This window comes from Nannobrachium achirus (genome assembly GCF_963921795.1).
Source record: "Nannobrachium achirus genome assembly, chromosome: 2".
In the NCBI taxonomy this organism is placed as follows: domain Eukaryota; kingdom Metazoa; phylum Chordata; class Actinopteri; order Myctophiformes; family Myctophidae; genus Nannobrachium; species Nannobrachium achirus.
This window is the reverse complement of record NC_137811.1, coordinates 8,636,561-8,660,888: the sequence shown is the minus strand read 5'-3', so window position 1 is coordinate 8,660,888 and position 24,328 is coordinate 8,636,561. Positions and strand designations below refer to the sequence as shown.

The 24,328-nt window shown below is 42.7% G+C and overlaps 2 protein-coding genes across 2 annotated transcripts in view; both read right to left on the bottom strand.

The window, feature by feature from the left end:
- Positions 1 to 7,513: 7,513 nt before the first annotated feature.
- ch25h (cholesterol 25-hydroxylase) lies at positions 7,514 to 9,670 on the bottom strand (the record flags this gene model as incomplete). The annotated part of the gene is made up of 3 exons (XM_080739462.1): positions 7,514 to 7,849; positions 8,516 to 8,744; positions 9,468 to 9,670. The coding sequence occupies 3 exons, from the start codon at positions 9,668 to 9,670 to the stop codon at positions 7,514 to 7,516; spliced, it is 768 nt and encodes a 255-aa protein (XP_080595588.1).
- An 890-nt stretch (positions 9,671 to 10,560) lies between these two features.
- The window catches only part of LOC308296252 (uncharacterized protein), a gene marked incomplete at its 3' end in the record, with an annotated part of 30,797 nt that continues 17,029 nt past the window's right edge, over positions 10,561 to 24,328 (bottom strand). Inside the window, exon 5 of the mRNA XM_080739449.1 lies at positions 10,561 to 10,582. Coding sequence (XP_080595575.1) covers positions 10,561 to 10,582 — 22 coding nt within the window. The remainder of the gene's footprint in view (positions 10,583 to 24,328) is intronic.

Below are 24,328 nucleotides of genomic sequence, written 5' to 3'. Positions count from 1 at the left end.
ATGTCAAGAAAGGGAAACAATAGTTTTGAACCTGGCATTATCCAATCTTCAGATTTATGTACCTGAAAAGTATGCAAATTGGGCATTATTAGCGCATATAGTGCCTCATTTACATATCTAAACATATAATTTCAGAAAACTTGTAATTAAAAAATTCTTAGTCTTGATGTAAGTAATCAACTGGAAAAGTTCCATTGTTGTAGCTATTAGTTATTTTTTTTACCCTATTCACCTGTAGTGTCTCGCCTTAAACAATCAAGAGGCGACCAAGAAATGATTACAGTACAGTAGGTCTACTATTCATACATTTAACACTTATTGCGCCCAAATGAATGATTCTCTTTTGATGATATTTAATGATAATATGTGTTACTTTTGTCAATTGTCATCTTCATAGATGGTGGTCTCACATCTTCACACAAAATATTAGAAAACGCTCAAAAGCGGGCTCGATAAAAGCCCGGCTCAATAAGCAGGAGGTGCTCATTATAATATACAAAAAATGTATGAGCTCCATCCCTAGTTATGAAATTCACAAAAGTGGATTTATCTCGTAATCTAACTCCAGATCACGTTCATATTTAAAACAAGTCCTTCTCTACCGACCGTTACAAAAGCACCGATGGCCACAATTGTCATTTTTCTGTTCTGGGTGAAAGACTATCTAAGACTACTCAGAGCCTTGGAAAAAAGGGGGAAAAATAAAAAAAAACCTGCACTCTGCGATAATTAAATAATTGTTTAATGAACGGCATCCAATGTTTTAAAGGGTCATGGAACCCTAGGTTGGTTTTGTAGTTTGATTTCCAGTCCAGGTTAATAGAACGACTTACTTTTAGTGTGGGGCCTTAACACATGGGAAGCCAAGGTTTCTAACATTTCTAGCTGTTGATGCTGCCGCCGTTCACTCACGCTTTATTTTGAAGAGCCTGCGTGTGCACGTGAGTGTCCACTGACGATTGAGGAAGATAATCCCTTTGTTTACAAACGCTCGCGAAACTAAAATCCAAACCGGGGCCGACCATCGCGGTAAAGTGTCGCCGTAAAAACAATCAGATCTCTGCTTCCCTGGCGTTCTTTGCACCTCATTCATAGATAAAGCCCTTTTTATGTTTCAGCCTAGAATGGAAATCAATCAATGATCAATGGAAGTCGCACCATTTTCTCTCTCTCTCCGAGCCACAGTGTGAAGTATGGACTAGGGTCATTCACAGGGCACACAGCATGCGCGCAGAGCTGTACAAGTTAACCCTTTGTCAACCCTAACCCTAACCCAAACATTCCTTGGGCTACAAATGGCCCCAGAAAACGCCCACAAAACTGTGATTAGTGATGAAATGTGATGACGAGTCATCACTTTTCATCACTAAATCATCGTTTTCTGGTGCCATTTGTAGCCCAAGGAATGTTTTTGTGCAAAAACAAATATTTGCTCCCCTTAAGGCACTTCAGTATTTGCCACTATAGAGAATGCAGTGTGACCATACTGCCCAACAAAACCACAGAGCAGTAACTACGTTTTTGTACACATCAAATTGTTTGTGCATCCCAAAGGTCAAATTAGCCTTCATGATATTGGGGGGGGGGGGGGGGGGAGACACAATTACTGTACCTCAAGAACAGATACACAATCAATGTATCAGTGTAATATCACTTACATGGCTTTATCTCATTTGGCTGATCAGTTGAAACACTTTTAATTTTTCAGTCAGTTTTTCGTAGTTACTGCACTCTGCCTTTGTAGGGCAGCAAAGTGGGACCATATTTACCAGCTGCTGACGCTGGTTGCTGTTTCAATCCTTGTCTCGGGCGCACATGCCTCTTGGTGGCACGATGGCACAGCGTTGGGCAGAGTTGGGTTTTAGTGACCCCTGCTGGAGCGAGTGAGTGAGTGAGTGAGTGAGTGAGTGACAGTGTTGATTTTGTCGACTACGACTGTGTTTCACTGACGAAAACTAAATAAAAACTAAATAAAAACTAAGCTGTGATGACTAAAACTAAGACTAAATATATTGACAATTTCGTCAACAAATTTTAAACTAGACTAAAACTTTAGGGAGGGACTAGTGGAGAAGAGAGTCATTTTATGTTTGGTTGCTCTCAGGTGTTGCGTGATGAAAATAGGGCGATAGCTCACGACGCGTTGTGAGCTTGTAGATCTGCTATTTTCAGCACACAACCAAGTGTAAAATCAGTCATTACGATGCCATCAAGGCCTGCCAAAATACATTTTAGTCGACTAAATCAACTGTAGATTTAGTCGCCTAAAATCTTACGATATTTAGTCGACTAAAATTAGACTAAAACTAAAACTTTTCAGGTGACTAAATTATGACTAAAACTAAATTACATTTTATTCAAAAGACTATGACTAAAACTAAATCAAAATTTGCTGTCAAAAACAACACTGGTGAATGAGTGAGTGAGTGAGTGAGTGAGTGTGTGAGTGAGTGTCAGTCAGTCAGTCAGTCAGTCAGTCAGTCAGTCTTTTTGGAGTTTGCGTGTTCTCCCCGTGCCTCCTAGGGTTGATACCCTCACAAAAACATGCAGTAATACTGGTCTCAATAATGCCTCCCCCTGGCCAGCCGGGGCGCTTGATGGAGGGGAAAGGAACTGGTTGGAATAACGTGTTTCTTCCACGTGCACGTCCATCCTGGGGAAATCCCCCCTGTCAGGTGAAAAGAAACAACTTTGGAGGGGAAAGGAACTGGTTCGAATAACGTGTTCCTTCCACGCGCACGTCCATCCCAGGGAAATCCCCCCTGTCAGGTGAAAAGAAACAACTTGGACTACTCATGCATTGAAGGAAGCATGAAGTCAGTCCGTTGTCTCCCCAGGCGCGGCAGAGGGTGAGCAGAGCCCAGGATTACATAGGCAATTGGCACTGGGTGAAAATGGGTTGCAAAAAAAAAGAAAAAAAAAGAAAAGAAAGAAAATACAGTCAACTGTCAGTCAGTCAGTCAGTGATGAGTCAGAGAGAGTGAGTTCCACCAAAGGTGGGAATCCACCAACATGCTGGGTGTCCTCTGATCTTCATCACGATGACTCACATCCTGGTCAACTGGTTCACTGGAACTCTATTCTTTACCTACATAATCAATCACGGATAGGGCCTCTGTCATTGAAGGGGATTTCCAGGATATATGGACCAGATGTCCTGGTTTGACCATTTTGGTCTCCTTTGACCATGTTGTGTTTTGCTGACCAGTACGGTTTCTCTCTCTCTGTGTAAACAGGGCAAACGGAGTCTGTTTGGTATCTTACCGTGCCACAGGAGGTCGTAAGTTTTCTCACCCCTTTCTGTGGGAAAATGGTTGTGGTTGTGGACCACGTTTGTCACACATTGTGTGTGACTCGCAGGGTCAATGGTTTTCTATGTAGGCCTGTCACAATTATTACGTAATTATCTATAATCGCAATTATTTTGTCATGATCGTCATAATCGTTTCCATGTTGAAAAATGTTCACATATTTTCAAACATTTTCAAAAATAGTGGAAATAGCAGATCTAAAAGCTGAGCATGTATCGGCTATTTCCACTATAAATGTTATTTTTTCAGTATAAAGTTGTCATTTCTTTGTATATTAAGTTATGTGTCATATCTGCCATGTGCAACTTCAAAGCCTCGAAGGCCAAACAGAAATTTAATTGCCAACGACAAAAACACAATTAAATCGTTAATCGCAATTATTTGAGTGACGATTAATCGTTGTGTAAAATGTCATAATCGTGACAGCCCTATTTCTACCCTGATTGTTCCAGTGGTTGCAACATGTGAATATCCATATTTCACACATGCATATTAATCATTTTCACAGATTAACCCTCATGTACGCTACAGTGCAGCTGTGCTTACTAGCCTGCCATGTTTTTAATGTGCTGTCATTTGAACCTGATCTGAATTAGGGCATTAACGAAAAAGTCGACATGTCGTCTCAGTCGACTTCATTACACAAGTCAACTCCCACAAAAACGTTCTATTGCGAAAATAGCAGATCTACATGCTCACAACGCCTCGAGGCGTTGTGAGCATGTAGATCTAATTTCTTCCTTAAATTGTCACTTTAGAAATGTGAAGACTTCAACTTTATGTTGGTTTGTTTACAGTTGAGAGAGAAAACAATGTTTCACTTTAAGTTAGTCATCTGGGGACCCTCCAAAATAATGTGATGTGATGATGTCATCAAACGATAAAGTCGACTTCAACTCAACTTTTTACTGAGTCGAGTCGACTTGCAAAAATCACAAGTCGTTAATGCCCTGATCTGAATGTGCCATTAATGTTTTGTACTCTGAGGGAGAAGACTGCCGCTGCTCCTTGAAACATAAGGAAATGTTTAAATTGCAAACAATTCATAATAACATTCCCGGTCCTCTATATTATTATGCGGAGGCGGGGAGAATGCCGTAGGAGAACTAGAGTAATATATGTTTTCTCACTATTTGTTGCAGTGAACACAGACTTGTGGGTGAGGACAAACGTGTCAGCTAAAATTGATTCCTTGCTTAGACAATGAAGTCATCTTCGTTCAGGTTTACTACCTGGCACTTGTGTAAACATTAAAGATGTGTTGCCGTGATTTTTTTCACAAACATCAGGTATTATTTATACTTGGAGGAAAAAGTGTACAGAAAGTGTTAAAATTAGTTTTTTCATGTGGCCACACCCACCTGCTCATTAAGTATGCCTATTTTAACATTAGGCATACTAGACGGGCGCCTGCTGGCCTACCGGTCCAGGCAGGCGCATACCACATAAGGCTCAGTGTAGCCTGACATCGTGTCGCTGGTTCAATTCCCGATTTCCACAGTACCACTCAAAGGGACTAGTGGGTTGGGCTGCTGCATGCAGAATCTAGTTGTATTTCACTATAACGCTATAAGGCCAGTGTTATTAATAGGGATGGAGCTTGAATCAAGCCCCCCGCCCCCCGCCCCCCCCCCCCCCACCAACAACAACAACACCACCACCACTGCCCTAAAGCAGTTAAATTATTGTGGCGGGGTCCCGGTCCCCAGATGATTAACTTAATGTGCAATGTTGTTTCCCCACACAACAGTAAACCAACCAGCATAAAGTTTAAGTGTATTCTGTACATTTCTTGAGTGACCATTTAAGGACTTCTTAATACCTCTAAAATGACAAATTAAACATTGGCCAAATTGTCAAATATTAGAGGCAGAAATAGTGAAAATAGCAGATCTACATGCTCACAACGCCTCGCAACGCGAGGCGTTGTGACTTGTGAGCATGTAGATCTGCAATTTTCACAATAGAACCGTGTTTTACAAATGTAATGCCTCAGCTCTTGGGTCCTCGTCAGGGTGAGGAGGGGGTCCCCAGTTAAAATATGATTATTTTGGGGGTCGTGGCCTGAAAAGGTTGAGAACCACTGAACCACTAAAGGACCCCTGGGGGATTGTAAAAATGGAACCAATGACCCCTGAGGACCCCTGGCGGCCCCCGAGGGGTCCTTGATTACCCCCCACTTTGAGAGCCATTGTGCATTGGTGAAACATTCTACCTGCCAAACGCCCCTTTGTATACGATTATATATGATACCCTGTGTATATGAATATGAATGTTACATTCGTCCTTAAAATCTTAATGTACACATTTAAATCTGGTCTCTCCCAGGTGTTAAAAGAGTTAAAATGATGATGTTAGTCATTATATTTCTGAATATCAACTAACGTATAATACAAACCACAACAGTGAGACACAGGTAATGCAGCTCAATAGTTTTTATTGTATTTACAAATTAATATATAAATATTATATTCTTTTCATTCGTGAAGCTTTTTCAAGGTCTGTTCACCGTACAAGCAAGCTAACACGGTTAGCATTTGACACATTCCACAATATAAATAATAATATTATACAATATGCTGTTACTATAATATAACATATAAACATGTAGTCAGCTTCCAGTCTGACTAGAGTGATGTATAACATAAAAAAAACATTTAAAATGTAATATATGTGTGTATATATATATTATATATATAAAATAATCCAGGATCAACTTGAATTTCACATTTAGATAGAGTATGAATGATGATTGCATTTTATGAAAATCATACACTTCTACAAAATACACTCAAAATATTGAGTTATAATTTGCTAAAATTAGGTTACAATTAGAGATACAGCCTCTAAATAAAGCTCTTGTACAATTATCCTTGTCATTTATCACATTAAACACTTTCCTACAGGTACGCGAACAAGAATAAAGTCTATATATCTATGTTGACTTTCAAGTTCATATGAAACACACATGCCATTGTGTAGGCTACTGAACAAAGTACCTGGCACTTTGCTACCTTGGTCTTTTAATATAAAAGATGAGTTGATACGTTGTGACATGAGTTCTTTTTTTACAAAACTCTATCAATGAATATTGATACAGATGACAGTTTTCTGGTCATAAACGCCATAACCCCTCAAATGAATCACATTAGAGTAGGCTTAAGTACACTAAAGTACAGTAAGTACTTTTAAGTAGGCTACGGTAAGTAAAATTACTCTACCTCTTTCATGTAGGGCATAACAGTTAATTGAACCAGCAGTCAACTTAATGAATAAAACAATATATCTTTTTTTTTTTCATGTTCAGATGTTCTGTACACTTTGACATTCTGTACTCTTCTGACATTCACATTCATCTGGCTCAACATGGCTAATAGTCACAGTAATATGATTGGCTAACGCTCCAGGCATTTGGCTAACTTCTCTTTCCCCACTTCACTCCCAGTTCAGAACCAACTGTGTCCACAGTTCAATAACCACTTCATCCACAGTTCAGAAACCACTTCAGTCAGGTTCAAGTATTCAGCTTGTGCAAGGTGTCCAGGCCAGCTGGCAGGCCTTGTTGACAGAGTCAGTTCAAAAATCCCTCTGTCCAGTTCAGAAACCACTTGCTTCTGGGGGGTCCCTGGAACAAAATATTTTGAGATACGGCTCCGTGGCCAAATACATATCATTTTGGGGGTCCTTCACATGAAAAGGTTTGAGAACCACTGACATAGTAGTCTCTCAAGAACAGACTAACTGAGCTCCAGTTAAGTGAAAAGGACCTTTTCTTTGACGATGGCTAAGCCAGATTGCTGACATAGAAACACAGGTTTTTCAAAAAACGTATAGAATCGGGTCAAAATTCTATTTTTCACGTCATCAGCGCGGCACTCGGTGCCGTGCTGTGAGCTTGTATATCTGCTATTTTTCAAAAGTTAAAGCATAAAATAATGATACACAATAATGTGTACCCGTAGGTCCGACTCAGACCACTTCAGAAACTCTGGCCTGTTCAGAAACCCACTTGACCAGTTCAGAAACTCTGACCAGTTCAGAAACCACTTGACCAGTTCAGAATCCATTCTGTCCAGTTCAGAAACTCTGACCAGTTCAGAAACCATTCTGTCCAGTTCAGAAACTTGGTCCACTTCATTCCTTGCTTAGACAAAAAACAGGTGTTTCAGCGGCGGTGCCTGCCGTGCAGGGGCCCGTCCAGTTCAGAAGGTGTTTTTGAGCAGGGTCCCGGCCAGGCGGTCCCAGTGGGTGAAGTAGGGCGCGTAGTTGGACCTGAACTTGTGGTGGTGCAGGTGGTGGTGCGGCGCCCCACCGTAGAGCCCCCAGGGCACCAGGCGGTGCGTGGCCCAGGGCAGGTCGTAGCCACAGTGGTCCTCCACCGACAGCCAGATGTTCAGCGTGAAGAAGCAGAGCTCCGTCAGCGGGTGGAGGCCCAGCAGGAAGGGGTTGATGGCGGCGAAGAAGCCCAGCGACATGGTCTCCCAGGCCCCCGAGTACTCTGTCGTCAGGGCCGAGGTGCTGGTGTGAGTGTGGTGCATCTGCCGGGGGGGGGGGGGAGAGGAGAGGAACATGTTTAAGCATTATGTTATGCTTTAACAAAATACAAATTAAAAAGCAGATATACAAGCTCACAGCGCGCTTGTGAACATTTTGTGCAATTCTTTGAATGTTTTTGACCCGATTCTATAAATGTCTTCTAAATCCTTCTAAGGTTTTTGAAAAGAATGCCTGTTTCTATGTCAGTGGTTCTCAAACCTTTTCATGTCAAGGACCCTTATAATCATATGTATTTGGCCGCCGACCCGCATCTAGAAATATTATGTACAGTACAGGGACCCCCCAGAATCAAATATTTTAGTTACAAATGTTCACTTTTAAAAAGACATATTCAAAGATTTGAGTGCACAAGTGGCCTTCTATCTCGAGGCGGCCGACCCACAGCAGTCCTTCCCGCGAGTTCAATGCATTTTAATTCAAAACATAATTCGCTTAGTGTTTCCATTCATTGATGTGCATTACATTTTTTCGATAAAGCCTCAAAATCCACTTCCTCCAAGCGCATAAATGTTTTAGCGAATATTGACAGTTTATTCGAATTTTGAAGTGTTTCCATAAAAAAGATTTATGCGCAAGAGCCTTAATGCACAAAAAACGGCTTTATGGAAACACAACTAATGTCAGTCAGTGCTACACAGCTATCTCACCTTGTGGAAGGTGCGGTAGAGCCAGGGCACCTTGTGGTGCAGCAGGTGCCAGAAGAAGTACTGGGAGTCGAACAGCAGCAGGCAGGCCAGCATGCCCCCCAGCAGGCTGAGCGGAGCGGGGGCGCTGGACAAATGCTGGTGGGCCAGCACGGGTCTACACAACCAGTGGAGAACCGTCACCGGGAAGATGAACACCACGTGGTTGTACAGAGATAGGGCCAGGCAGCTCCTAAATGGGGCAACACGAGATAAAGAGAATGGTAAGGATAAGAGGAACACCACATTGTTGTACGGAGACGCTGCACTGTCTCTCTGCAGTCTATGATCCTATAGTTGACGGAGACATTACGCTGTCTCTCTGCATTCTATGATCCTATAGCTTACTGAGACACGCTGTCTCTCTGCATTCTATGATCCTATAGTTTACTGAGACACTACGCTGTCTCTCTGCCTCTGCATTCGATGATCCTATAGTTTACTGAGACACTACGCTGTCTCTCTGCCTCTGCATTCGATGATCCTATTGTTTACTGAGACACACTGTCTCTCTGCAGTCTATGTTCCTAGTTTACTGAGACACTACACTGTCTCTCACTCTCATCATTCTATGATCCTATAGTTTACTGAGATGCTATGCTGTCTCTCTGCAGTCTATGATCCTATAGTTTACTGAGACACTGACTACACTGTCTCTCTGCATTCTATGCACCTATATTGTTCACTGAGACACTACACTGTCTCTCTGCATTCTATGATCCAATAGTTTACAGAGAATCTACTGAGACACTATGCTGTATCTGTGCATTCAATGATCCTATAGTTTACTGAGTCTCTCTGCATTTGATGTAAGCGTTCAGCTTGCTTAAAGCATGTCTCTCCATCTGCTAAGCACCTACACTGTAAATTGTAAACTGATTTACCATAAACACAATTACATGCTTTTTTCTCGTACCTCATGGTGTCCCAGGTGACAGGGATGTCGGGCTGGATCTTGTACCTCCGGATCAGAGCCACCCTGGGGGAGAGCAGGTCCAGACAGACGAAGGGCAGACAGAAGAGGAGGTAGACGCTCAGAGAGAAGAACACGGGGAAGAAAGGAGACTCCAGGAGGCTGCTGTGGCCCCTCACAAAGTCCCACACTGGCTGGAGAGACATGCTGCATCCCAAAAACAAGTCCCATTCTGGCTGAAGAGACATGGTCAAACAGTCTTTTTAATAATTCCCTTTTTGGCTTTCTGGACTGCGTTTAATCCTTGTCCTGGTAAAAGTGTATATGTGTGTGACAGATTTACTGTGTGTGCGTATGTGCGTGTGTGTGTGTGTGTGCGTGTGTGTGGGTGTGTGAGAGAGAGCTAGAGTGTGCACAGCTTGTGAGCTCTACTAGTGTCTAAACTTGTGGCTGCTCTTTGGTTTTGTATAACCTTTGGCCACGCCCCCCCGTGTGTGCATGAGTATGCCGCGTCCTAGAGGCGCTCCTGTCTCCCATATAAGGAGTGTGGTTCCTGGGTGTGGGGGAGTGTGCACAGATCTGGGCATGTGCTTTGCTTCAGCACACGCCTGAGGTATTGTTTGACTTTACTTGAGTTTTTCCTTTTTTTTCCCATCTCTCTCTCAGCTAAGGGGTCCCTGCTTCATCTCTCTCTCTCTCTCTCTCTCTCTCTCTCTCTCTCTCTCTCTCTCTCTCTCTCTCAGCTTAGGGGTCCTTGTTTCATCTCTCTCAGATAAGGGGTCCCTGCTTCATGCATCTCTGTCTCTCTCAGCTAAGGGGTCCCTGCTTCATCTCTCTCTCTCTCTCTCTCTCTCTCTCTCTCTCTCTCTCTCTCTCTCTCTCTAAACAATGGGTTTAAAGCTGGTCAGCCAAATGAGATAACGGCATGAAAGTGACACTGATTGTATAACTGTTCTTGAGGTAATTGTTCATCCCCCAATATCATGAAGGCTAAGGCTTGACCTTTGGGCGACACAAATAAGTCTGTGTGTCCGCAAGCGCGCACCTGTGCGACAGTGCGAGCTTGCGTAGCCTCATATTCTCGACTATCAGGACCCTAAGATCCCGTCTCGTCAGACCTGAGGTTTATAAAAACAACCATCACGTTATCATGCACAGTAAATCTGTTGGCAGAAATGCATCGTCAATTAGTAATGTAATCATTTAGAGGAGCATTGAGCCACAAAAACATTCCTCTACAAGTTGGGAGTTGATTCCTTCCAATCCTTCCCTCCAACACTGTTGTTAGTCACACTTCCAGCAGGGGTGTCACACCAGATTCTGGGCCCTGGGTACAAGGATTCACTGCGGGCCCCCCATGAATGTTCCTCATAGGGGGAGGGGGTTTAACCCATTTAGACTGGGAACGCATTATCACACGTTATTTTGTGCTTTAACTATTGAAAAATAGCAGATATACAAGCTCACAGCTGCTATTTTTTGAAAAATCGTGAAAAAGTCTGAAAACCCTATTTTTACTATGTCTGTGGTGGAGCAGCACCTGGCTGCAGACACTAGGGTCCTGTTGATGTCCACGGGAGACAGGAACATCAACAAGTGGCAGGAAGTGACCTCACAGTGTCAAGTGACTTCATGCCGCTTGTGGAGGTCACGTGACGTCTCTGCCTTGCAGTCCAAGGCACTACAGTCCCTTTGAGCCGCATTGTCGCTATGTGTACATGTTATCTTTTATCTTTTAGACAACCCAACTCTACCCCCTAACCCTAAACAGAACCTCCATGGGGTAGAGCAAGAAAGAGGTGTGAGGTCACTTCCTGCCACTTGTTGATGTTCCTGTCTCCCGTGGACATCAACAGGACCCTAGTGTCTGCAGCCAGGTAGTCTTGCTGTGGTGCTCAAACTTTTTCATGCGAAGGACCCACAAAATGACATGTATTTGGCCGCGGACCCCCATCTCAAAATATTTAGTTCCAGGGACCCCCTAGAAGCAAAATTTGAGTTGCAGTTCATGAGTTGACGACTTTTCAAAAATAGCAGATGTACAAGCTCGCAGCGCGGCACTCGGTGCCGCGCTGTGAGCTTGTATATCTGCTATTTTTCAATAGCTAAAGTATAAAATAATTAGGACCCCTCCACCTTGGGCCCAAGTAACTCCGTCCCCTTTGTACGGGACCCCCTAGAAGCAAAATTTGAGTTGCACTTCATGAGTTGACGACTTTTCAAAAATAGCAGATGTACAAGCTCGCAGCGCGGCACTCGGTGCCGCGCTGTGAGCTTGTATATCTGCTATTTTTCAATAGCTAAAGTATAAAATAATTAGAACCCCTCAACCTTGGGCCCTAGTACCTCAGTCCCACTTCCCCCCCGCCCCCCTTGTGACGCCCCTGACTTCCAGACAAGTCTGAACAGCACCATGACTTATGACTTATCTATGTTTCTCTATACTGGCCCTTTGGCTGTACAACGAGACACATAACGGACGAGTGAAAAGGACTTCCTTCCTAACCTAGACTGACGGAACTATTGCTGTATTGACTTTGACGCCTAAGGACCTTCCAGGGAGAGTGCTCATGTGCGTCTTGCGGTGACACGCTCCCTAGTTTTTCTTCTTCTCTGAGCTGCTTTTTTTGTTAGTTTTTTCGCACTGATTTTTGACTTTGCACTATTAGGTTGTGTTGGTAGTTTCTGAGTATTCTGCTTTGTTTAACAATGTCAGTGAGATACTTGTTGCACTATAGCATTGACTGCTACGGTCTCTTTTTGTAAGTCACTTTATGTATATATACTTCTATATTATTCGCCCCCTCTATGCATTTTGGTGCACTGGTACAGGGGCTGCACCGCGACTCAGCGTGTCACGTATGCCTTGATGTGTTACAAATGTTTGTATATATGTTTTGAATACATGACTGCTGTGTCGTAAGACAAATTTCAGTGTGAACTGACAATAAAGTACTATATCATATCATATCATATGCACCTTTTCTTTATTGGTACTGTACTGCTCTTTTTTTTTTTTTTTTTTTTTTTACTCTTATCTATCTTTTGTCTTACTTCTCTGTAACTTTGTAAATACTGTATACTGCTATGCTACAACTGGACAACTGAATTTCCCCCTTGGGATAATAAAGGTATCTATCTATCTACCTATCTATTCTATTAACACCTTGGCTTACAGTAGGGCAAGGGTCTTCAACGTTTTCAGCCCAAGGACCCCTTAGTCCTTAGAGAGAGAGATGAAGCAGGGACCCCCCACACAACCATTTCATACCGGTAGATTCCATATAGTTTCATTGTTTGACAGCACGATCATCAGTGTATTTTGTATTCATGTCAATTCGTGTTTTAAAATATTTAACCACTTATGAACCTTCAATACGTAATAAACTCGACCTTTCACTCTGTACTTAGTCTGCTCTTTTCTGCCTCTATACTAAAGCTCTTTGCCGAAAATAGCAGATCTACAAGCTCACAACGCCTCGCAGCGCGAGGCGTTGTGAGCTTGTAGATCTACTATTTTCGGCTGAAGTTCTTTTAATATGGACACTATAGGGTTCAAGTTCAAAAAAGGAGAAAAACACTTTCTTTCACCGAAAGATTTGGAGGACCCCCCGTAGTAACTCTGAGGACCCCCTGTTGAAGACCCATGCAGTAGGGCATGGTGGCACAGTTGGTAGCGCTGTTCCCTCACAGCTAGAAGGTCCTGGGCTCGATTCCCGCATGGTGTTAGATTTTGAATGCAGGACTTAGCAGTGGTGTAAACAGTATACTTACTGTAAGTACTGGCACCGCTCAGTCGTGATTGCATTTCACTCCCTCCGAAGTAGTGAGGGACCAATCAGGGCCCAGTATGCAAATGAGGGGCCTATAGGGTGTGCCAAATGTAGTTCTAAGAGCGGCCATTTCTTGGGTAAACACAGCCTTACACAGGTGTTGTGATGGTTGTGATTAGACTATTAGCATTAGTTCTATGCAATCAAACAGTTGAAACACCTGTGTTTTTACCCAAGAAATGGCCGCTAAGGACTACAATGACGTAGGCGCTGGCACACACTATAAAGACCGGAACGCATCTGTGTCACCACTTTAACCATTATTTTTTAAGCTTTGGCTGTTGAAAAATAGCAGATATACAAGCTCATGGCGCGGCACCGAGTGCCGCGCTATGAGCTTGTAGATCTGCTATTAGATCTTGTAGATCTGCTATTTTATGTATATTCTTTTAAAGCGAACATTTTAACTTAACCTTTGCTTTCTTTGGGGGTCCACGGTAAAATACATATTATTCTATGGGTCCTCCAGAAAACCATTATGATTATTTTTGGGGTTAACATTCCAACCTTGGAAATGTAGGTTCCACACGCACACATTGATTCCAGACTAGCATCTATGCTGTGATATTATAGTGTCTGTCTGGTCATGCCAGGCCATTTCAGCGTCTTATAGAACCTTCTAGAATCAAAAACACATTCAACATTTGCTGAACTGCTGAGCTCAGCGTTACAGAGAGTCTGAAGAGCTTACATCTACACGCACGCACACCCGCACACGCACAAGCACCTGGCATGCAGCGGCGTTACGTAACTGGAGTGTTTTCCAGTAGCAAAAGATGTTTTAAATATTCATAACCTTGAAAACGTAATGAGTACGTTCTTGTTCTTTACAGTAAGTGCATTTTAATACCAATACTTTAGTACTTTTACTCAAGTGCATTTTGAATTCCATACTTTAACTTGTAACAGAGTACTTTTACATTGCAGTATAGATACTTTTACTTATTATTTATTTATGTTTATTTGACAGGGACAATACAAAAAACTATGTATCAAGTTATAAAAACATGAAACCGTTGCATTGTATAAGGGTTTAAGGCTAATTTGTAACCCCAGTCCCTGGTTAGGCCTTTCTATACATAATTATGATATATCTAAGTCTTTTACAAAAATATACAAATATCTACCTAAAATCTATTACAAAATTATACAAATATCTACCAAAAATCGATTACAAAAAGTTCATGCATGAGGCTCTAAAGTACAAAATCATTCCAAATTACAGTAAAAAAGCAATGAACATTAACATTCTAAAATGTCCTACATAATGTTTGCAGCTTTGGTTTGATTTTAACCAACACTTAAGTAAAGAAATTGAGTTCTTTCCACTGCTTATGTCTACATGCACGCACGCACGCACGCACGCACGCACGCACGCACGCGCACACACACACCCACACGTGGCACCTGGCACGGGTCTCTCCCTTCTCTCTCATCTCAGGCTAAAATGGTGAACGGAGGATCCATTATTCTCTTAATATCCTGGTACCAGATTACAAACACATTGAGTTCAAGAGAGAAAGGGGAGAGAGGGTGTGTGTGTGTGTGTGTGTGTGTGTGTGCGTGCATGTGTGTGTGGGTGGGTGTGGGTGTGTTCGCACAATGAGTCAGTCTCCTCACAAAGCAGTGATAACCGCAGACACATGTAGGCTAATCTCCCACTGGGAACACAATGTGTTTATGGAAATTCCAACCCTCCGGCAATAATAGACCATATTCACCTGGCGGCCATGTTTGAAATTTGCATTGAAACCGGGTGGCAACTGGGGTGGCATTTCATTAACTCTTAATGGAAAGATGGCTGCCGTGTGAATGGTCAATAATGACACCCCACAAAATACGAAATAAAAACTAGAATTGCGCTCTGTTGAGGTGCCAACTTGTGCTCCTTATGCACCACCTGTTTGGCTGTGTGCACATGTGTCTCCAGTGCAGTGGCGTCAGTTCAGAAAAAGCTAAGGTATGGCAACATGACGCGAAGGCGCGCGTGCAAGACACCATGTTGCCATACCTTAGCAACAGGCATGATACATTTAAGAAGTACAATACATTTTTTTCCCATTTCTACGGTTTCTTGGGCTGGATATGGCAACCGGAACGGTTCAAGTGCAGCTAAACTTGGCATAGGCTATAGTAACGTGCCACAACAATAATGAATTGCACCTGTACCATTTTGTCAAGATGGGGAGAATACAAGTGTGGAGAATATCATTATTGCGACCGTAGGTCGCATTTACTACCAAAACCTCCACCGGCTGTCTGTCTGTCTGTCTGTCTGTCTCTCCGTCCGTCACACGTCACATGTCACACTTTTGCCCTGCTCATATCTCCACAACCGTTGCCCCCATCCATGCCAAATTTTGCACACACACTCCTTACCTGCCAAACTACAACCTCCAAGGACCCCCGGAGCTTCAGGGACCCCCAGGTCCCTGGGGGACCCCCAGGTGTAAAAAATGACCAAATGTGCAAAAATGACCAAATGACCACCCCAACGGGGCTGCTCACAGGGAATTCCTGGGGACCACCCACTCCTGGTGCTCCAGAACGGATGCAAAAGTGGTGGCGCCCCCAGTGGAGGACCCCCTCCACTGCAGCTCACATAAAATGCCGTAACTCGGGCCAGGAGCGTCCGGGAGAGCCGGGGCCGGTACCTATTCGTCCGCCAAGGCAACGCGGAGACCCCACCCCTCATTTCTCACATGGCCCTCTTCTAGCGCCACCTTCAGGCCGATTTTTAAAACACATTTTTGGACACTGCTCCTACAGTTTTTGCCCTAAAATCACGCAAATCGCTACACAGTATGTCTACACTCATCCCATCAACATGAGTCTGTCCCATATAGCGCCACCTTCAGGCCGATTTTTAAAAACACATTTTTGGACACTGCTCCTACAGATTTTGCCCTAAAATCACGAAAATCACTACACAGCATGTCTACACTCATGTCATCAACATGGATCAGGAAGATTTTGGAAAAACAAATGTTTGCCCTATTTGTGGAGATAAGCGACCTACGGTCGCTTATCTCCCGATTAGGGAGTCTTACTGGTAATACCTTGTTAAAGTGACCATTTTGTAAAATTTTGCATTTGTAGTTATTTTACTGTAATTTAACAACATAATAACCAGAACAGATAGACAAAGAGACATTCGTGGATTTATATTAAAAAGTTACTTTTATGTTCCCCCCTGGACCCAGGGTATAGGCAGCTGCATAGCCTACCCCTGCCATACCCAATTGACAAGAAGCGGCCTGTTCACTCCTCATGCACTGAAGGAAGCATGAGCTCAGTTCGGGGCCCTCCCCAGGTGAGCAGAGCCCAGGATTACAGCTTAGGCAATTGGCACTGGGATAAAAATCGTGGAATAAAAATTTTGCAAAAAAAAAAAAAAAAAAATAGGGGGAAAAAGGTATCTATGATGTCAGCCATCTCCATATTTGGGAAAAGTTCAAATTTTAATTAAAGTCAAGGAGAAAATTAATTCCCGAATACATTTATATAAATTAAACCATGTATCTCTTAGCAAAATGCAAGGAATCGATTCCTGATGAAGCCGGTGGGTTTGACATAATGGCCCAGTGCGTCCTACCACAACTGTGGGAGAAGTAAAAAATACCATATTGTCAACAATTAAAAACTAGTATTAAATGTGGAGGGACTAGTGGAGAAGACATCCAGTAGAACTAAAAGTCATTTTATGTTTTATTGCACTCTGAAAATAACAGATCTACAAGCTCTGAGCTTGTCCATTTTCAGCATGCAACCAAGTGTAAAATCAGCCAATACGCCATCAAGGCACCGCCAAAATATATTTTTGGAGACAAAATCTAATGTAGATTATTACTCTACTATAACAGTAAGACACCTAAGGGCGAAAAGCGACCTCGCCCCCTTCTGTCTTGGCCATCTGTCTTTTATGGATTCTGTCAGTGTGGTTCTCCTAACAGGGCATCATCTGGGATACAATCCCTTGTATGCACATATATGGAGATCCCTGCTCTGAGTATCTGACATCACTGTGATGTCACAGTGAGAACCACCTCCAGTGTCAGGCGTACCAACAAAAAAGACTGTTAAGAGTGGTTCCCCTGACATTACAGAGCATGATGTCAGAGCGACAAACCCATATTTAAAAAAGTGTACATGTCCAGACGGACACATTAAGCGGTGCCGTTTCTCACCTACGGTCGCGATAATCTTAATAATAAAGCCCACCCCACACATACTAGATCTACAAGATCACTACACACATACTGGATCTAAAAGTCCACCTGATCCCACATTACAAACAGAGACAGATTTTCGCGCAAAATGCTGAGCCATGTGGACATCCCCACTTAATAAATGCTATTTGCGGCCCTGGGGGGCACGGTGGCGCGTTTTTTTTATGGCAGATATGATATTCCTTGTGGGCTTGCTATGTTTTCATGACATTATCGAGCTGTGCACCTTACCAACTGAGTGTTACGGGCTTTCTGCTTTATTGCAGTCATCTCTCTCTACTCAACAAATACAGAACACTATGTACAAAAAGGAGAAAAGTAAAAAAAAAATATATATATATATATACCTTTCTATGGGAATTTACATCTACCCCCTCCAAACCTCTCGCCTCCCTGCATGGCCTCCTGGCAAGTACTTTGGGGGTCTTTGACACCAAAACAATGTTTCAGAAATGCTCCCCAGACACTTCATGTAAACACTGGTGAGGCAGTGTTCTACTTCTGTGCAGGGGCGTCACATCAAATTCTGGGCCCTGGGTACAAGGATTCACTGTGGGCCCCCCATGAATGTTAACTATTGAAAAATAGCAGACATACAAGCTCACAACGCGGCACCGAGTGCCGCGCTGCGAGCTTGTATATCTGCTATTTTTGAAAAACCGTGAGAATGTGTGCAAGAAACCTATGTTAAGGACCCCCAAGATGACATGTATTTGGCCACGGACCCCGATCTCAAAATGTTTAGTTCCAGGGACCACCCAGAAGCAGAATTTGAGTTAGAAATGTTCGCTTAAAAAATACATATATTCAAAGATTTTCACACATTTTCACAACTTTTCAAAAATAGCAGATCTACGAGCTTGCAGCGCGGCACTCGGTGCCGCGCTGTGAGCTTGTATATCTGCTATTTTTCAATAGATAAAGTTATTAGGGCCCCTCCTCCTTGGGCCCCAGTAACTCAGTCCCACTTTCCTACCCCTTGTGACACCCCTGCTTCTGTGGAGCGCTGTAGGTTACTCAGTTACTTTTTACTCCACTGCTGTTACATGTTCCCGAGGTAGTTAAAATAAAAACAACGGGGAGGCCGCATTCTTTGTGTGTGACCCCGGTTCTCAAAAGCCCCCTTTCCACAGGCCCAAGACCACACCACTCCACACAACACCGCCCACTTGTGCCAGGCTTTCCACTACAAGGACCTAGGTAGAGTGGTGTGAAAGTGGCACTAAACGTGGTACTAAAAAGTATCCGATCTAGAGTAGGTCTGAGCTAGGCCAAACAGGGCCAAATACTTCATAATGACTGATCACTCACTGACCACCAGGATATAGTTGTAATACATGATAATAGATGCTATTGTGTTATAACCACTATGATAATCTATTATAGTGTATTATAATGATCATAGTAATACATTAATACTTTATAGTGTATTATAATCACAGTTATAATCCATTATAGTGTATTATAATTTAGGATAGTTGTAATACAAATTTATATTGTATTATAATCACAGTTAAAAGGGTCAATTTGTTTCTTACCGATAGGGGTACTTTTGTGTAATGGAAAATGTAGATATCTTTATGTGGTGCGATGTAGTGTGTTGTGGTGTGGTGCTAAAGCTGCAGTCGAAAAGGGGCTTAAGTGGGGTCTGGCTGGGGACCCCCCGGGGATTGATTGATTGATTGAATACTTTATTAGAAGTTTGCACAGTAAAAAGTGCAAGGTCAACTAAATAAAAATAATGGCTTGTTTAAATTGGGTTCCTTTTGTACTGAATGCATATAAACATTCAATGACAGCCAAATAAAACACAGTAGGCCTACTGCGCAAAATTATTTGGAAAATAGAATAAAAAAAAAATATTGGTTACAGGGGGGAGGTAAATCTTTTTCTTTTTTATTGCCAGTTTTGAGTTGCAGCCACCTCCAAGTGACTTTTCAGAGCGGTTTTAAAGGAGGGTTGTATCACCCCTTTACCCACATGCAGCTCAAGCTAAAGTGGAGTCATCATTGATTAGAATGACGAGGAAAGAGGTTGAGTCAGAAGTGCTTTTTAATACTTTTAATTGGTTCAACATTTGTAAAACACACACCGACGTAAAGGGTGTTCGAAAACACTGATTTATTAACCCATTAAGTCCTTGAACGCATCTGTGTGAACCACTTTAATCATAATCTTATGCTTTAACTATTAAAATAAATAGCAGATATACAAGCTCACAGTGCCACGCTGCGAGCTTGTACAGGAGATCTGCTATTTTTTGAAAAAATTTAAATCGAACATTTTTAACTCAAATCTCTGCTTCTGGGGGGTCCCTGGTCAAATGGAGATTCGGGGACCGTGGTCAAATATGTATAATTTTGGTGGTCCTTGACATGAAAAAGTTTGAGCACCACTGACATAGAAACATAGAGTTTTTCAAAAACCTTAGAAGGATTTGGAAGACGTTTATAGATTCGGGTCAAAGGTATCCAAAGACTTGCACAAATGTTCATGATTTTTCAAAAATAGCAGATCTACAAACGTTGTGAGCTTGTATATCTGCAATTCTTTCATAGTTCAAGCATAAAACAATGGTTGAAGTGGTTCAAATCTAAAGTGACACGGACAGATGTGTTCCAGGTCTCAATGGTTAATCCAGGGGTCTTCAACGTTTTCAGGCCGAGGACCACTTAGCTGAGAGAGAGACGAAGCAGGGACCCCCACAAAAAAGGAAAAATACAGTATCTCTCTCTCTCTCTCTCTCTCTGGGGCCTTTTCCACCGGCAAAGAACCGGTTCTGGTTCTTTCTCCCGCCTATGGGATGAACCAGAGGTGAGCTTTTCCACCGAGAACCGGAGTTGGTTCTGAACCATAAAGGTTGGTTCCGAACGGGAACCACAAAATCCTTGGTTCCTCTGGTTCAATCTGGTTCAATCTGGTTCAATCTGGTGGAAACACAAGCCGGTTCACAAGAACAAACCAAGGTTCCAAGAATGTTGAACTGGCACTGGTTGTTGAACCAAGGTTCTTTTGGTGGAAAAGGCCCCGTCTCTCTCTCTCTCTCTCTCTCTCTCTCTCTCTCTCTCTCTCTCTCTCTCTCTCTCTCTCTCCCTCTCTCTCTCTTTCTCTCTCTCTCTCTCTTTCTCTCTCTCTCTCTCTCTCTCTCGGGCCGTTTCCACCAAAAGAACCTTGGTTCAACAACCAGTGCCGTTCAACTTTCTTGGAACCTTGGTTCGTTCTTGCGAACCGGCTTGCGTTTCCACCAGATTGAACCATGATTGAACCAGAGGAACCAAGGATTTTGTGGTTCCCGTTCGGAACCATCTTTTACGGTTCAGAACCAACTCCGGTTCTCGGTGGAAAAGCTCACCTCTGGTTCATCCCATAGGCGGGAGAAAGGACCGGTTCTTTGCTGGTCTAAAAACGCCCTCTGATCAGTGCTGAGCTAAACTTAGCGATAAACGTTGGCAATGAAGACATTTGATGACGTCGTTAAACAAAGGCTTCAGTCACACGCGCATGCACACGCACACGTGCACACACACACACACACACACACACACACCCAAGCTTGGCGTCATGTTCTCCACAGGATACATTCTCTTTACTGCTGTTGAACATCTGTATGTCTGTCTGTCTTTGTGTCTTAAGGCTCCTATAGCACAAACATTATTGTATTTATACTTTGTATGGATATATGTGACAAAAAAAAACCCTGAACCTGAACCTGTGTAATACAATCAGAGGGGACATTTATCCGTTTCATGGATAGGCTCTCAATGGAGGGTGTTGCAACTTGGGTGCAGATAGTGTTCAAGTAGATGGTGGAACTGGGACACACTGGCTGAACCAGTATGATGTTTTTCCATAGCTTTGTTTTGAAGGGCGGTAGCGGCTCGCGTAGAGTGGCCGGATGGAGAGGAATGGATAGATAGATAGATAGATAGATAGATAGATAGATAGATAGATAGATAGATAGATTTGACTTACTGTACTTTGTTCTTTCATTCATTCTTTTTTATTTATTTTTTACTGACTATATCTACTGCATAGTACTGTGTTCATTGAATGTTATATGAGATACTTTAATGGTTTCCTGTGGAAATAAGCTTAGTCTTCTCTAGGATCTCCTTTTTAGTAGACCTTGTACCAGTGAACTGTACCGTCATGAAACTGTACCTTTTCCTATGCAAACTTCTAATAAAGTCTTCAATCAATCAATCAATCAATCAATCAATCAATCAAAGATAGATAGATAGATAGATAGATAGATAGATAGATAGGCTACAGCGGGCATGTGCACACATGATGTATATACATCAAAGAGGGCTTGAGCCCCTGCCCTTTTATCCGTCTGTAAAAAGTGCCCTCTCCAGACCATGAATGCAGTTTTTACTATGGTGAAAGAAATGCAAATGCCCCTCTTTCCATGCCATACCTGAAGGCAGCATTTAAGAGAATTGCCTTGTCCAAACTCTCCTGAACTTGAATGCAGCATCTCATGTTGAAAGAATTGTGTAGAAGTCCATGCCGTTAATTACGCCACATCTTCAGTACTGACTTGATTGTGCTTAGTTTAGTGTGGTATCAAGTACTGACAATAGCAGACCTCCAAGCTCACAACGCATCGTGCTGTGAGCTTGGAGGTCTGCTATTTTCAATATTTTCACCAAAAGGCCCTTTTAGAAATGTCAGCCCCTGCCTCTCTAACATTCTCTGCACGTCCCTGATAGATAGATAGATAGATAGATAGATAGATAGATAGATAGATAGATAGATAGATAGATGCATCGAATTGCATCGCTTTGCTTCGAATCGCATCAAATTCCCAAAAAAATTAATCGAAATCAAAATTGCACCAAATCGAATAGCGTTGAATCGTTCTGTATGTAAGATTTATCATCTCTGAATCGAATCGTAGCCCATGTATCGGATGCGTATCGTATCGTCTTGGAAGGGACAGATATACACACCCCTACTATTTAGATATTTGATATTCATTTGCCCCCATTTGCCCCCCTCCTACAAACCCATTGTAACTTCAAACTCCATTTTAACCATGACAGACTCAATGTAAACACCCGTCCTTTTTTTTTTCGGTGGCTCCTGACACCCCCCAATATGTGAGCAGGCCATGTTTTTTCGACAACTATTTTCATTTATTTGTAATATTTTTTATTGTTTTTTTTTTCTTTATTTTCTTTAATTTTTGTTTTCCCCCCAAAAAATATTAAAAATAAATGAAAAAAAGTTGTCGGAAAAACACGGCCAGCTCATGTATTTGGAGGGTTTGTAAATGAATATCAACTACAGTAGTCTATACTTAGTTACCTTCCACCAGTGCACTCCATGCTCTGTGACCTCATTCTGGACTTTCCTTTAAGCGGTGGACTTTCATCAGCTGCTTCCAGGAAACTGGAACCTGGACACTGGCTGAACCAGTAGATCAGGGTTCCCCAATAGGCAGCCCGCGGGTCTTCAACGTCTTCAGGCCATTCCTGAAGGCAGCATTCAAGATAATTGCCTTGTCCAAAATGTTGAAAGAATTGCCGTTTCTGTGTAGAAATCCATGCTGTTATGTTACACCACATCTCCAGTACTGACTTGATTGTCCTTAGTTCAGTGTGGAATCAAGTACCGAAAATAGCCGACCTCCAAGCTCACAACGCGTCGCAGTGCGGCGCGTTGTGAGTATGTGAGCAGGCCATGGTTTTTCGATAACATTTTTTTTTCCCCCGCAAACATGATCTCGCCCTCTCTCGTAGCCTACTTAAGTACCTTCCACCAGTGTGACTGAATGCTCTGTGACCTCATTCTGGACTTTCCTGTAAGCGGCTTGGCTTTCATCAGCTGCTTCCAGGGAACCGTCTCATTGTTGTGGCCTCAATGGATGTCAATGTAAATAAGCCATGTGCTTTCCGGAGCTCATCCTTTTAGTTGACCTTGTAACAGTGAACTGTACTCATGAGAGGTCAGAGTCATGAAACTTTTCCTATGTAAACTTCTAATAAAATACTTCAATCAATCAATCAATCAATCAATCAATCAATCAGTTACATTGAACATATTTGATTGTTATTACAAAACACACTACCTATTCAGCTCAATATACTGTACATTTAGGCCATTTGAAAATAGCTGATTTAAGCTTACGAATTGCGACGAGTCATGAGCTTGTTGATCTGCTATTTTCAAAAGATTTTTTTTTGAAACCTGTGTAATGGGATATTCTGCATAATGTTCACTTTCCTGTGCACAGGAGCTCTTGAGCAGAGTGGAGTCAGAATGTGCCAATTAAGGTCGGCCTTCGGCTGAATGCCAAGAAGGCCGATGTGATCAATTCAACAGCATCATACAGACGACAGAAGTGTTATCTGCCAATGTTTTTTAGATGTAATCCTGCTATTGAAATTAGGCAAACATTCTCACAAAAACTAAACTAAACTAAACTGCCTGCCTGCCTCCCTGCCGTGACCTTTCGGGAGCGCTTCGCTGTTACTACGTGTCATCTTTTCGACACCGACCCAACTCTAACCCTTACGGCCGGGCTACACCAAGCCGTTTTGCGCGCGTCAGTGCGTATGCGTGCGTATGCGGGTCGTGCGCGTGTATGCGCGTTTTGGATAGATAGCCGGCTACACCAGGCTAAAAATAGGATCGGTTCTATTTTTTAAGCACACGTATACGTTTTGTACACAGACTATCTGGTCTTCCCCACATATACTCCCTCCTCGTTTACGCGTATGCGCGCATTTTTTGGTGTAGTCCGGCCGTTACCCTAAACCTAACCTTCGTGGGGTGAGCCGCTAACCCTCCCGAC